General features: G+C 51.7%; 2 protein-coding genes across 2 annotated transcripts in view; both read right to left on the bottom strand.

The window, feature by feature from the left end:
- The window catches only part of CBLC (Cbl proto-oncogene C), an 18,100-nt gene extending 12,535 nt beyond the window's left edge, over positions 1-5,565 (bottom strand). Inside the window, exons 1-6 of the mRNA XM_015589338.2 lie at positions 5,466-5,565; positions 5,212-5,277; positions 3,595-5,124; positions 1,464-1,610; positions 1,034-1,190; positions 646-767 (exon numbers count right to left, since the gene is read on the bottom strand). Of these exons, the coding sequence (XP_015444824.2) occupies positions 646-767; positions 1,034-1,190; positions 1,464-1,610; positions 3,595-4,322 (1,154 nt within the window). The 5' untranslated portion in view covers positions 4,323-5,124; positions 5,212-5,277; positions 5,466-5,565. The remainder of the gene's footprint in view (positions 1-645; positions 768-1,033; positions 1,191-1,463; positions 1,611-3,594; positions 5,125-5,211; positions 5,278-5,465) is intronic.
- Positions 5,566-12,717: 7,152 nt separating this feature from the next.
- Positions 12,718-14,119, bottom strand: part of BCL3 (B cell CLL/lymphoma 3) — a 34,393-nt gene continuing 32,991 nt past the window's right edge. Inside the window, exons 8-10 of the mRNA XM_006911786.2 lie at positions 14,052-14,119; positions 13,651-13,768; positions 12,718-13,316 (exon numbers count right to left, since the gene is read on the bottom strand). The exon at positions 14,052-14,119 is cut by the window's right edge and continues 11 nt beyond it. Of these exons, the coding sequence (XP_006911848.2) occupies positions 13,129-13,316; positions 13,651-13,768; positions 14,052-14,119 (374 nt within the window). The 3' untranslated portion in view covers positions 12,718-13,128. The remainder of the gene's footprint in view (positions 13,317-13,650; positions 13,769-14,051) is intronic.

Raw genomic sequence — 14,119 nt, 5'->3', positions numbered from 1 at the left:
CCCGACACCCGAACCTGGTCTTTTCAACTATTCCTATAATTCATCGGTTTTTCTTTCCCGTGAAGCCAGTATACAGTGTAACTGGAAAAGGGCTAATATACCCGCTGTCTTGGGGGTCCCACACCCCAGCCCTGCAAAGACTCACAAATCTGACCTCCTATTTCCTTAACTTCTTGGTGTTCCAGGGAGCTCAGCCCCTCAATACTTAACTTTCTGGGGGGACCCAACAGCTCAAAGCTCCTGGCTTGAAGTAATTTCAGGACTTAGGCATCTGGTTCCCAGCACCCTACCCAACAGGTCGTGGTGGGGGGGTCATACTGAAAATATTTTGGAGATGGTAGAGCATGGGCTCTGACCTATCAGAAACGGGCCTTTTCCTGGGGCAGGGTCTTGAGGCCCTCTGCCAGAGCAGGTGTTGAGTCTTTTGCTGTTGGATTGTGGGAAGGTCCAGGAGGTCCCAGGAGGAAAGGAAGGATGCCACGGGGCACTCAGCGTCCTACCTCTGAGTCCTCTACTGCCCGGGGGCCCGGGTAACTCAGCCCTTCAGTCCTTCCTCTCTCGGAAGGACATCTGCTTTCTGCCACGCCCCAGGCTGGATCCAGAGTCCTGACCCCTGGCCAATGCCTCCCGAGGCCTGCCGCTCACCTGCCTGGCTTTTCCCTGCAGGCCTGGAGACGTGCTCGGACCTCGTCGTACGTGAGGAAGGCCATGTAGCCCGGGTGGTTGACTGCCAGGAGCTTCCAGTTCTCGAGGAGTGTTGGCCATGGCTGGAGTGGGGTGACGCTTGGGTCACGGAGGGGCTGAGGAAGCAGCCACTCCCCCACTGCTTCCCAGGGTCCAAGAACCCCGCCACCTCGCTCACACCCACTGTGGGCCTCAGGGGTCTCTCTTACTCAGAGGCCTCCAGCCCCTCCTCCCCCAGACCTAGGAGTCCAAGCCCCCAGCCCCTCTTCCCTCTGACCCAGGAGTCAGGGCCCCAACCCCCTCCTCCCTCAGGACCCAAGCGTGGGCCCCCGCCTTGGCCTTCCCTGACCTGGAAAAGCCTGGTGAAGATGTCAAACTCAAAGATGGACACGTGGCCGCTGCAGGTGAGGTCGATGGTGGAGCGCAAGGCCAGGGCCGTGGAGCCTGGCTCCACAGGGTGGCAGGTGCACAGGAGAGACTCAAACTCAGCCCAGGGCAGCACACACCTGGTCAGAGGGGGGATGGTGCAGGTGAGGCCTCTGGGAGTCCAGGATGGGAGGAACTCTAGGAAGGAGGCAGCTAGGTCTGGGGAGGAAGGGCTGGGGGCCCGGACTCTTGGGTCTGGGGGAGGAGGGGCTGGGGACTTTGGCTCCTGGGTCTGGGGAGGAGGGGCTGGTGGCCCAGACTCCTGGGTCTGGGTCAGGAGGGGCTGGGTCCCTGGGCAAGGGCAGATGAGGCACCAGCAGCCGAGGGGCCCCGGGGACAAGGTACTCACTTACCGGGCTCCGCAGTGCTTCCTCCAGAAGGCGTGGGCCGGGGCCTTGGTCAGCTGGTATGTGTGTCCACAGTACTTTCCCCCGGGAAAGAGCGCGCTCAGCTCCGTGAGCATGTGGCTGAAGATCAGGGCCAGCTTGGCCAGCTGTCGCCTGTAGGGATGGGCTCTGAGGATGTGGCTGGACCCTGGGACTCTTTGGACCAGGTGTATAGGTTCCTGATACCTTCTATAGGGCCACCCCTGACAGCTTCTAAGTAATCCCCTTCCCAGAGCCATTATCCACCTGTGGCTGGTCCAAACTGAGATATGCTCTAAACAGGAAATACGAGATTTCAAAAACTTAGTGGGAGGAAAAAAAAAAAAAAAAGTGAATGATCTCATTAATCATTGCTTTATATTGGTTATAAATTGAGATGATAATATTTTGTCTATAGTGACGAGTTAAAAAAATGTTATCAAAACCCACTTCACCTGTTTAAAAAATCTTTTTGTAATACATCTAGAAAACGAAACACTACATAACGGCTCGCATTAGGCTGGAGTGGAAAGTGCTGGCATAGAATCTCCTTCAAACAGTGCAAGGCCCCCAGCGGCCCTAGAACGCCTACTCAGACCCTCACGGAGCCCCTAAGCTTCCTGGCTTCTAGAACCCACTGAATCTAGAACAGCGGTTCTCAGAGGAGTTCCATCACCCTTCTGAGAAGTGTCTAGACATTGACTTGTCATAGTGATCGGGGGAGGCGAGGACATGGGGGACGGTCCTCTCCAGCAAGATTTGCCCACATCCACGCAGCTTTCCACCGTCCCACCGGACAGTCACCTAAGCGCAAAATCCATTTATAATGACCTGAGCCTAGAACCCAATTCTGTCTTCCACAAGCATTTTTTTGCACGTTTAAAATTTATTCTGAATTTTACAGAAACGCGACTCTCCTCTATGTCAAGGGAAGACTGATTTAGCAACGTAGTGACTCTTCCTACACATGCAAGTGTCTGACTCATCAATTCTGCCTTGCTGAATAATTGTGATTGTGCCGTGGTGCTGCCCTTCAAAATACAGATGATGTTACTATGAAGAACATTCCTTCATCACTCCCTTATAATACAGTTTGGGCATTATAGTGATTAAAAATATATAAGTAAGTTATTACTTATTCCATTTTAAGATAAATTTAAGGAGACACTACGAAACGTTTGCTATAAAGAAGGGGTGTGTGGGGTGACTGGGTTGAGACCCAGTGGTCCAGACCTTGTTCAAGGTTCTAGACCTCAAACCTCACCTGCCTGTGTCACTCAGCAGCCCCTCCCCCGGGGGTCAGAACCAGAGCAGGTGTCCTGCGGACAAGCCCTAGGTCCTGAGCCAGCTGTTCCTTAGGTGCCAACGACCAGAAGGGGCCTTTGAGTCTCCCATGCAGGGGCGGTGATGGGATGTCAATCCCTCCACCTCCTGCAGGAAGCTCCCTGGGGACCCCACCATCTCCCGGTGTGTGTCCAAGGCCTCCAGGAGAGTGTGGTAATGGGAAGCAGGCTGAGGGATGGCCAAGAAAGAGAGAATATGGGGGTGCTGAGGGCATAGATGCCCAAGGAAGGAAAGAATTGGGTGGCCCAGTTGTACAGGTTCCCTCATGGAGAATGGTTTGGGGTATTGACTCCTGGGTCCTGAGAAAGGAGGGGCTGGGGGCTTGGACCCCTAGGTTTGAGGAAGGAGGAGCTGGGGGAGAAGGGGACTGGGGGCCCGGACTCCTGAGTCTGGGGGAGGAGGGGCTGGAGGCCTGGACTCCTGGGTCTGGGGGAGGGAGAGGCTGAGGGCTTGGACTCTTGGGTCTCCTAGGAGGTCAGTGGGAGTAAATGGTCTAGAATCTCTTCATGGGGACAGAGGAGGGTTCTGGTCACCTGGATCACAGCACTAGGGATCAGTGGTGCCCCAAAGCTGGTTTCTGTCCTTTCCTCTCTTGGAGCCCTGACTCCTGGGTCTGGGGGGCTGGGGGCCCGGACTCCTGGGTCTGGGGAGGAGGGGCCCGGGAGCAAGCCCTGGGGGGGCCCGGACTCCTGGGTCTGGGGGAGGAGGGGCCCGGGAGCAAGCCCTGAGCCTCCCTCGTGATCCCATGCTGATTCGGGGCAGTGCGTCTGCTCACCTGAGTGTGGAGCCCTCCCGGAAGAGCTCGTCACTGGCACTCCTTCGTCCCGGCGGTGGCAGCAGTGCCGCCACCTGCCTGCTCTTGGCCACCAGGTTAGCCAGGTAGATGACGAGAAAGTCCCTGGCACCTCCGGGATCCTCCGGGCCGTCTCTGCCGGCCCGACGCCGGGCCTGCGCCACCTCTCGCAGCAGCTGCGCGGTGCGGGGCAGCAGGTCGCGGAGAGAGGGGGGACTCGAGGTGAGCCGGGGGTCCCCGCATTGCTCCTCCAGGCGCTGCAGCAGCCTCACCGCCCGGTCGACGGCGCGGGCCTCTCCCCACTGCCACCCGCGTGGGGCCGCAGCCGCAGCCATAGGTGCCTCCAGTGCCTTGGGAAGGTCGGGTGCCGAGAAAGGCGCGGCCCCGCCCAGGTCAGGTTGGGGGCGGGGCCGGGAGAAGGGCAGGTACCTGTCTCCCAAGGGGGCGGGGCCTAGGGCTCCGGCCCGGGGGTTCCCTAGAGACGGGGTTCGCAAGTCTGATCCCCAAAGGACAGCGAGATGGGATGGCTTCGGGGGGTGGAGATAAGAGATGGTCCCCCGTCGGGTGGGAATTGCGGGTTGATGCCTGGGTCCCTTTAGGGGCTGAGGGAGGGGCTGAGCGCTGCGTCTCGAAGTGGAGGAGAGGCTGGGGGAGACCCGGGAATTTTGCCGGGGGGCGGGGTAGGGCTGGGTCCTATCCGAACCCCGCATGGGGGTGGGGCTGGGACGTAGCACTCTTGTTGTGAACGGTTTGATCTTTGGTCGTTGAATGGAATTAAAGGTCAGACAGCTGAACTTTCTAGGAGGAAAAGTCCAGGAGATAATGCGTCCCCGAGACGGAAGACACAGCGCGACCAGACCCCCTGGGAGCAGGGGTTGGGAAGAGGGTGTCCGAGTGAGGAAGAATTCGGTGACATAATTCCTGGGTCCCCACGGCAGGGGCCTGCGGGGAAATTAGGCTGTTGGGTTCGAGGCTGGAGGGGTGTGGTTTTCAACCCAAGGTGCGTCACCTGTAGCACGTGCCCAGTCCCGGCTGAGCGCCCGGCCGCCACCGGGGGCGCTGTGGGCAGGGCCGTCCCTCCTCCCCAGGACACCTAGGTCGCTTCTCCTGAACGACCAGGCCACGCCCCAGGGGACCGGGCCAAGTTCTGATCACAAGTATGTACATATCTAGTGAATTTCGAACTAGAGAATAATAGTAATAGCTGACGTTTATTAAACTCTCTCGATCGGGCCCTGTATGTCAAACTACGTTTTCTCCCTGATTTTCAAAACCTCTTTGAAGTGGAGGGAGGGGAGAGGGTTAAGGATGAGAGCTGCATCTCCCATCACACCCCGCTCCCCTCCTCAGTCCCCGCCCCCCATCTCTCAGAACCCGAGAATCCTTAACTTATGGCATCTTCGAGGTTCCATCTCAGACCAAGCAGAGAGGGGTCTGGGCAGTCAGAATGGTGTGGTCTGCTGCCCTCTGTGAGTCTGCTCAGTTTCCTCCTCCAGAAAATAGGATGAAAACCTAGCAAAGATTCAAGCGTTTGATTATGCCAAGCATCAAGGAGGCCATGGAAATGTAAAAGAACAAATTACGTTGGTTCCATCAAACCTGTGACAGGGCGAGTCCATGGCCCTCTGCATCCTTCAGAGCTGTGGTTTGCGAACACTTTTGCTCCTGTCGAGATATTATACACCCGAACCAAACGGTTTTAGAGGGTAATCCTTACCCCGACTATGTGCCTGCGTTCTAATACCTTCTATTCTGTTTAATTCCATTTTATTAAAGGGAAAATCGTTTGCAACCCACTAAATTGATTTTGCAACCCACTAATGGATCTTGTCCGGCAGGTTGAAAAATATTACCGTAAAAAACTCCAAGAGACATGTTCCAAGATGTTAATTGCAGCCTCGTGGGCAATAGAGAAAACTGGAAACAAGGTAGGTGTCTGCCACCAGGAGAATGGATGAATAAATTGTGGTATACTCTCACAAAGGACTCCCACACAGTAATTCAAATGAATGAATCAGACACACATACCAATAGCATGAATCATAAAAACATAATGAGTTGTACTGGGTTGAATAGAGTCCCTCCCACCCCCTTATGTTCTCAGGAACCTGTGAATGTGACCTTATTTAGAAATAGAGGTTTTGCAGATGTAACCAAGTTAAGATGAGGTCATACTGGATCAGGGTGGATCCTAAATCCAGTGCGACTGGAAATTTGGACACAGACACAGGTACACTTACAGGGAGAAAGCCATGTGATGACGAAAGTGGATATTGTAGTGATGCATTTCTAAGCCAAGGAATGCCAAGAATTGCTGGCAAACGCCAGACACAGGAAGAGGCCAACAAGGACCCTCCCCTAAAGCCTTCAGAAAGAGCATAGCCCTGCCAACACCTTGATTTTGGACTTCCAGTCTCCAGAATTGTGAGAGAATACATTTCTGCTGTCTAAGTCACTCCATTTATGGTTCTTTGTTAAAGAAACTCTAGGAAACTAATAGAATGAGGGGGTTGGGGAAGCAAGTTTGAAAGAACAATGTCATTTACACCAAGTCTGAAAACCTGCAAAACCAGTGCTCTGTATTATTGGGGGCTACAAAGCTATGTGATGCTAATATGAAAATATGCGTGGTAATGGTAAACATTAAATGTAGGAAAAGGATGAATTCTGAGAAGGTTACACTGGGACTTCAAACAAAATCATTAATGCTTAATTTGAAAAATCTGGATCAAATATGTTAAAATGGCTGAGAGTTCACATGGTTGCATAGTGGATACAAAAGTGGTAGATGATGAGAAAAGATACTCGACATCATTATCAGTCAGAGAAATGCAAACGCAAACCTCCGTGGGATCCCACTCCGCAGTTACCACGATGGCTGTAACAAGAAAGACAGACAAGAGAGGCTGGGGGACAATTTGGAACCCTGAGACATTGCTGGCAGGAGTGTAAAATGAGGCAGCTGCTTTGGAAAACAAGGATGGAGGTTCCTCAAGAGATTAAACATCATGACCCAGCCTTTCCTGTGTATCTACCCCAGAGAATCAAAAACGTATATCCACCCAAAGATTTGTGGGGAAAAAAAACCCCCTAAATATCCATCAACTGAAAAATGGATAAATTAAATGCAGTATACCCATATAAGGAATGTTATTCGGCCATTGGGAGGAATGAAGTACTGATAACATGCTACAACAGGAATGAACCTCAAAAACGTTATGCCAAGTGAAAGAAGCCAGTCACAGCAACCGAAGTGTCCTATGATAGATGATTGGCTAAAGAAGCTGTGGTACATATATACAATGGAATATTACTCAGCCATAAGAAGAGATGAAATACTGCCATTTGTAACAACGTGGATGGACCTTGAGATAATCATACTAAGCGAAATAAGCCAGACAGAAAAGGTTGAAAATCACATGATATCACATATGTGGGATATAAACCTAAAAGCAGCAAATAAACAGGACAAACAAACAGAGACTTATAGACATGGACAATGGACCAGTGGATACCAGAAGGGAGGGGAAGGGGGGAGGGGGAAAATAGAAAAAGAAAATATTAAAAAAAATTATGTGTATATAGTATAAAAAAATAAATAAACTGGCATTAAAAAAAAAAAAAAAGCCAGTCACAAAAGACCGCATGTATGATTCAATTTATATAAAATGTCCAGAATAGGCAAATCTAGAGAGACAGAAAGTATTTTGGGGGTTGCCTAAGATCGAAGGGGGCCGAGAGTGAAGATATGTCTTAAAATAACTCTTTGAATTTACTAAAATCATTGAATTATACACTTTGACTGGTTAAACTGCTGGATATATGCATTCTCTCTCAATACAGCGGTTTAAAAACATGGGGGGCCAGACCCCAGAATAGCCTCAAGAGGGCGCTCTAAGTACAGGTTTACCTCCTCCTTGGGAGGAGCTTCTCAGATCATAACCCTAGACTCTGAAATCTGACCAGGCCCCAAGGTTCTGACCACACCCCAGGGGACGGCCTACCCCTCATCTCAACCACGTGAGACTTTGGCCACACCCCCCAAGTCCCTGGCCACACCCCAGACCTTAACCACACCCTAAGGCGCTGGTCACACCCCAAGGCAGTGTCTGAAGCAGCAAATTCACCCTCACAACTCCCCAAACTCTGACCACAGATGCATGCACAGACTAGATACTCCTAGAAACAAAGACCCTTAAAACCATGGACTTTTAAATCGTTAATTTGTAATCTTGTTTTTCTTTTTTGAAATCATTTAAACATACGGAAAAGTCGCAAAAATAAGACAAACGCTTCTTGTATGCCCTTAGCCAATTATTCAGCAATTATTAACAAGTTTCCAGTTTGCTTTATCATTGGCTCTTTCTCTCTTGCCTCTCTCCCCAGCCATTTGAGAGTAAGTGTCAGACATTAACGTTCCTCAGCCACCTAATACTTCCGTGTGTATTTCCACGTAGGAGGACAATTCTCTTACATAGTCACAGTACACTTATCAAAAGCAGGACATCTAACAGTGATACGACACTAGTATCTAACAGTGCAGTCTATATTAAAATCACCAGTGGTCCCCAAACTATCCTTTGCAGCAAAACATTTTTTCCCAGTCCAGCAACCATGCATTTGATAGTTCTCATGGCTTTTGAGTTTCCTTCAGTCTGGTACAATTGCTCGGCCTTTCCTTGTGTTTCATGAGGTTGACATTTTTGAACGTTACAGGCCAGTTCTTTTGTAAGATGTCCCCTGAGATTTGGGTTTGTCTGATATTTCCTTGTGATTACATTCTGGTGGCCGGAATATTATAGAAGTGATGTCGCGTCTTTCTCCGTGCATTGTATCAGAAGGCACACGATGTTGCTTGTCCTATTATTGGCGTGAATTCTATCACTTAGTTAAGGTGAATCATGGAATCCTGGATTCATAAATGTACCAGGTTAGTTTCTTCTCTTTCTGGATGTCGGTTTCTTTTTCTGTAAAATGGCTTATACGAGGGTCTACAAACACCTAACCAGCAGCTTGTTTAATTCTCATGCTCTTAAAATCATTTCTTTGGCACAGTGCCAACATTTACAATTGGGCAGATATCATACATGCCCCTGGCAAAGGCATTCTCTGACTGTCTGGGTTTACCCGAGGAGCTGATAACAAATGAAACTTTGCAACAGGGGCTGGGCCCCCGAGAACAGCATTGAAAGTATGACTTCTGGCTTTAGAATGCTAGGGCTGTCACAGATGAAGAGAATAGTCTTGGTGACATTAATTAAGAGATGGATGTTTAATTCCACGAGGGCTGGGGTGCTGGAGACCCTATCTGTGGGCCCCCTCCCCCTCCTTGGAGTCTGCCTTTCTCCAGGGCGTGGGGGATGGCTGTGGAAGGATGTGCGCCCAGTCCCAAGGTCAGGAGGCTGAGAGGGGATTTCCATGTGTGGAGAAGCCAGATTATTTTAGAGAAGTAACTTACCAAGGTCAGTGTTGGGTTCAGCTCTTGTACCCGGGGCTAGTTTCTCACACACACAGCGGCACATCCCCCACAGCCTGGACACACAGGTACAAAGAGACCCCCAACGCATACTCCAGGCTGACAATAGCCAGGCCCCGTGCTAAGGACTTGGAACCTACGCTCTTTTTAAATCCTCATCAATTCATTGACACTAAGAGGTAGATAGTAAAACCATTTTCAGAGGAGGAAACTGAGGCTCAGGGCAGTGAAGTCACTTTGCCCAAGGGTCACATGGCCATTTGGTAGTAGAACTCTGGTGTGACAGGTGTACTCTTGTCCTTCAATAAGAATTCTCTCTACTTCCTTTTGTAACAGAACCTCAAAATTTTAGCTGGGTGCGTGCTGCCCAGATAAAATTACATTTTCCAACCTCCCACATGATAAAAGTGACCACGATCCTAGGCAATGGAATGTGGTGTGTATGACTTCTGAGTTGTAGCTTTAAAGGGACATATAATTAATTTTCTTTTTTCTTCTTCTCAATGGTTGGAACGTGGATGTGATGACGGGAGCTGGAGCAGCCACTTTGGACAACATAGGGAAAGTGAGAGGTGAGGGCAGCGGAGCAAGGGGGCAGCAGAAGCCCAGGTCTTTGACATTCTCAAGCTACCATTTTAGGCCTGGGTGTTAACTAGGCCTTTACATGGAAGAAAAATAGACTTTCCTCTCGTTTAAGCCACTATGTTTTTAAGTTTCTATTATGACAGCAGGATAAAAAGTCTAGCTCACACACACACATCTAGACTAGGCCCTCATTAACACATTTTTCCATCAGAACAAAGAATAGGTCCCATCATCTCACTTTTTTTTCCCCTTTATGTCCTCAAAAACAATTCCCCGATGATAATGGCAATTCCCATGTATCGAGTTCATCCTTAGCACGGTGCCCTGTTATGAGCACTGTGAACAATTCATTCAGGTTTAATCCTCACAACAACCCTATAAGGTAGATGCTATTATTATGCCCTCATTTTCATAGATGAGGAGACTGAGGCTCAGGGCTGTGAAGTCACATGATATGATCAAGGTCACACCACTAGGAAACTGGCAGGACTCGAACTCAGTGCTGATTCCAGGGCCTGTGCTCTCAATGATACACCTATCTGTTATTTACACCCTTTCTGGTAGCACACACGTGCACGTGCTTGCACCTTGGCACGCACACACTGAAAATAATAGACACAACCACACGCAACCTTCTTGCGAGGCAAGAAGGCCCAGCGATTATGAGCATGGGTTTTAGAGGCAACAGACATGAGATTGGACAGGCAGCTTCCTCTGCCTGAGCCTCGGTTTCCTCATCTGGACTATGGGCACCATGATGATCAGTAAGTGGCTGCTAATATTTGCTTTTCTGTTCACATTCTCAAGCCGGTCACACAGTGTGACAAGGCACCAGACACAGCCACAGAGAATCTCGGACGCCATAATACAGTGGGGAGGGATCAAGGCTCTCATTCTACGGTCACTTCTCAAGGGTCTGTTCCATGCCAGGCAGTGTGCTGGCTGCTGTGGGCAGGGCAGTGGCAGTGAAGAAGGCGCCGCGCTGCCCTCCCAGAGCTCAAGGTCATTGCACATGACCTTATACGTGTGGTGGGATAAGCACACGGGAAGTTCTCACACACAGCTGCTTGCAGGGCCCAACGGTCACCCCCTGCAGTGGGTCAAATGGTGCCCCCCAAAATATATGTCCCCGGAACCTGTGATGGTGACCTTATTTGGAAAAGGGGTCTTTGCAGATGTAATTAAGGTAAGGACCTTGAGATAGGATTATCCTGAATTACTCGGGCCCTAAATCCAATGACAATTGTCCTTACAAGAGACGGAAGAGAAAACATGGACACACAAGGGTGAAGCCATGTGAAGATGGGGGCAGAGATCGGAGAGCTTCGGCCACAAGCCCAAGAACGGCTGGAGCCACCAGAAGCTGGGAGAGGTGAGGGAGCATCTTCCCCTGCTGACACTTTGATTTTGGACTTCCGGCCTCCAGAACTGTGAGAGAATAGATTTCTGTTTTAAGCCACCAAGTTCATGGTCATTTGTTGCATCAGCCACAGGAAACCAATATATCTTCCAAGTCAGCTCGATGGATACCACAGCCCAGAGGCAGGGCCAGAAACACAGGCATGTGGTCATAGACACACATAAAGACATATGGCCACCCAAGTCAGGAGGGCCAGGTCATCACCCAGTCAGAACTGCCCTGGAAGTGGGTGCGCATGGGTGTGCATGCATGTGTGTGTACATTCCCAGCCATTCCTGGAGCCCAACAGTGCGTCGCAGGAAGCCGTTCAGGCTGTCAGCCCCACAGATCCAACACGTGATGGACTCGTGGCAGTAGAAATTCTCATAATCGCCAAGACAGACAAATGCCCGGGGCCCAGGGAGGCCCCCAGGCTGAAATAACAACACTCCCCATCACTCAGAAACACAGGGACACACAGCCACTCATGAAGACCAATACAATGGGACCAAGGTCGTCGGCTTCTTCCTTCAAGGCTGGGGGGCAGCGGGGACTGACCTGGGTTCCAGTCCTACCTCGGGGGTTCCAGCTTGTCCTTGCTCTTCCCAGTGCACATCCATCTTCCCTTCCTGAAAGTCAACCTGTAACAAACCTCTTATCCATATACCAACCTCCTCGTAATGTTGATTCTCTGATCGAAGCCTGAATAAGCCTCTCGAATCTGCGATGGCACTTTATATGGCAAAAGGGACTTTACAGATGTGACGAAGTTGAGGATCTTGAGACGGAATACCTGGGTGGGTCCCGGGTGATCACAGGGTCCTCCTAAGAGGGAGGCGGGGGATCGGAGGAGGGGATGTACTGATGGAGGCCAGAGGTTGGAGCGGTACGAGGAAGGGGCCACGAGGCTTGGGCCACGAGGAAGGGGCCACGAGGCTTCCAGGCAGCCTCTGGAAGCCGGAAAATGCAGGGGAACAGATTCTCCCCTCAAGGTCCCAGAAGGAGCCAGTCCTGCCGACACCTTGACTTTGGCCCGGTGAAACTGATTTTGGACTTCTGACTTCCGGAAGTGTAAGAGAATACATTTATGTTGCTTTAAGCCACAGAATTCATGGTGCTTTGTTACAGCGGCAACAAGAAATGAACGCAAACCTGATTGATACACAAAAGATACGTCCACAGAGTCAAGACATAGACATTTTACGTCAGTGGGACCTGGAGCCACAGAGTAAAATGTGACGCAGCATGCGAGGCAGTCACATAGAAACATCACGCGATGACTGGAGGTCTCAATGTTAGGAACACTCACAAATGTCACACACGGAGAGACCCAGAGACAACTGGAGTCACACAATGGTCAGCTGTGGCACTCCTCGGAAACACACACCCACACGCACACATACCCGGGTCACTATGGAAAAGGAAAGCTGTCCCACACCACATCATCCCCGGAAACAATGGCACAGTGACAATGGCAGAACATTCAAACACACTGGGAGGCCCTGAGCCACCCACACATGTCACCGTCAGTCTGAGTCCCACCGGGTCACTCACAGAGTCAACTGGCTATGGCGTACGGGTGTGCACACACGCAAACACACTTTCTCCAGATCTCCTCACGAAAGAGGCCCAGTCAAGTCAGGGATATGGTACAAAAATAGTTTATTACAAAAGAAATCCAACCAAAATGCCTAATAATTTACATCATTATCAGTGTCCTGCTAGAGCCCATCTCTCCCTCGTCATGGATCTGGGCAGAGGGGAGCGGTTGTTCCCTGGTTCCACCAGCTCGGGAAGAGGAGAGGGAAGTGAACGTTTGGGTGGAGGTCCAGGCAGGAGACTGGTGCCTGAGAATAATAGGGGCAAGACTTCTGGCCAGGGGGACGAGATGGGGGAATATCTGTTCTGAGAAGAGAGGATGCATATGCTCTGTGCAAATCCTGATTCTGAAGATTGGGGGGGGGGCAGAGTGAGATCTTCACAGTTTCCAGGAGGGTTGACCCCACAGGCAGGGAGGTCCCTCCTCATGAGTCCAAGATCTGCCCCCCCATCCCTCTCAGCTGCCTCCTGAAGCTGGGGAGGGGGGCACCGGCCGACCAGGGGCTCGGAGGACCCCGGCAAAGGGCAGGAAGGTAGGTGGAGATGAAGGAGGAAGGAAAAAACTGGGGGGAGCCATGGGGAATCCAGGAGGATCCTTGGGGGGAGACTGGGAGGGCGAGGAGGATGGCGATGCAGAGAGAAGACCTGTGGAAAGAAGAGAGACAGGAGGGGTGAGGACAGTAGTAAGAGACCAGATCAGAGAGGAGGGTGGGGGTCCCAACTCGGGAGGAAGGTAGGTGGAGATGAAGGAGGAAGGAAAAAACTGGGGGGAGCCATGGGGAATCCAGGAGGATCCTTGGGGGGAGACTGGGAGGGCGAGGAGGATGGCGATGCAGAGAGAAGACCTGTGGAAAGAAGAGAGACAGGAGGGGTGAGGACAGTAGTAAGAGACCAGATCAGAGAGGAGGGTGGGGGTCCCAACTCGGGGTTCTGATGGGGGAGGGGCGGGGGAGGTTCCGGCTGCGAGCCGGCTTCTCACCATTGGAGCTGAGGCGGCTGCTGCTTTCAGGGGAGGTGGTGACACTCCTGTCAGGGGAGGGCTCTGGCTGTGATGCAGGAGCAGGCCGCGTGGCCTTCCCCCTCAGGATGTCGACGACCTGCGGGCAGATGCGAAGTCACCTCCAGGCCACTCCCTTGCTCTTGGGGTCTGCCAGTGAGCATGGCCTGTTTCTCAGTCTGTAAAGGTGGGCACGTCGCTTCCTTTGATTGCGCCTCAGTCTCCCCTCCTGTCTAGACCTCACACCCACACACTCACGGGCTCACCCGCTTCCCTACCCACACTGGCGCACACGCACACGCGCACGCCTGCACCCCTGCACACACATACACGGACAGAGCTCCCCAAGCCCCCCCCCCACCCCCGCCTACGCGCATACTTACCCGGCGGCTGCGCGCCACCATGAGCGGCGTGTCGTTGTGACAGTTCTTGAGGCCGCTGTCCGCGCCGC

Source organism: Pteropus alecto, unplaced genomic scaffold (assembly GCF_000325575.1).
Source record: "Pteropus alecto unplaced genomic scaffold, ASM32557v1 scaffold194, whole genome shotgun sequence".
NCBI lineage: Eukaryota > Metazoa > Chordata > Mammalia > Chiroptera > Pteropodidae > Pteropus > Pteropus alecto.
Note: the sequence above shows the minus strand (reverse complement) of the source record. Positions and strands in the feature narration are given on the sequence as shown.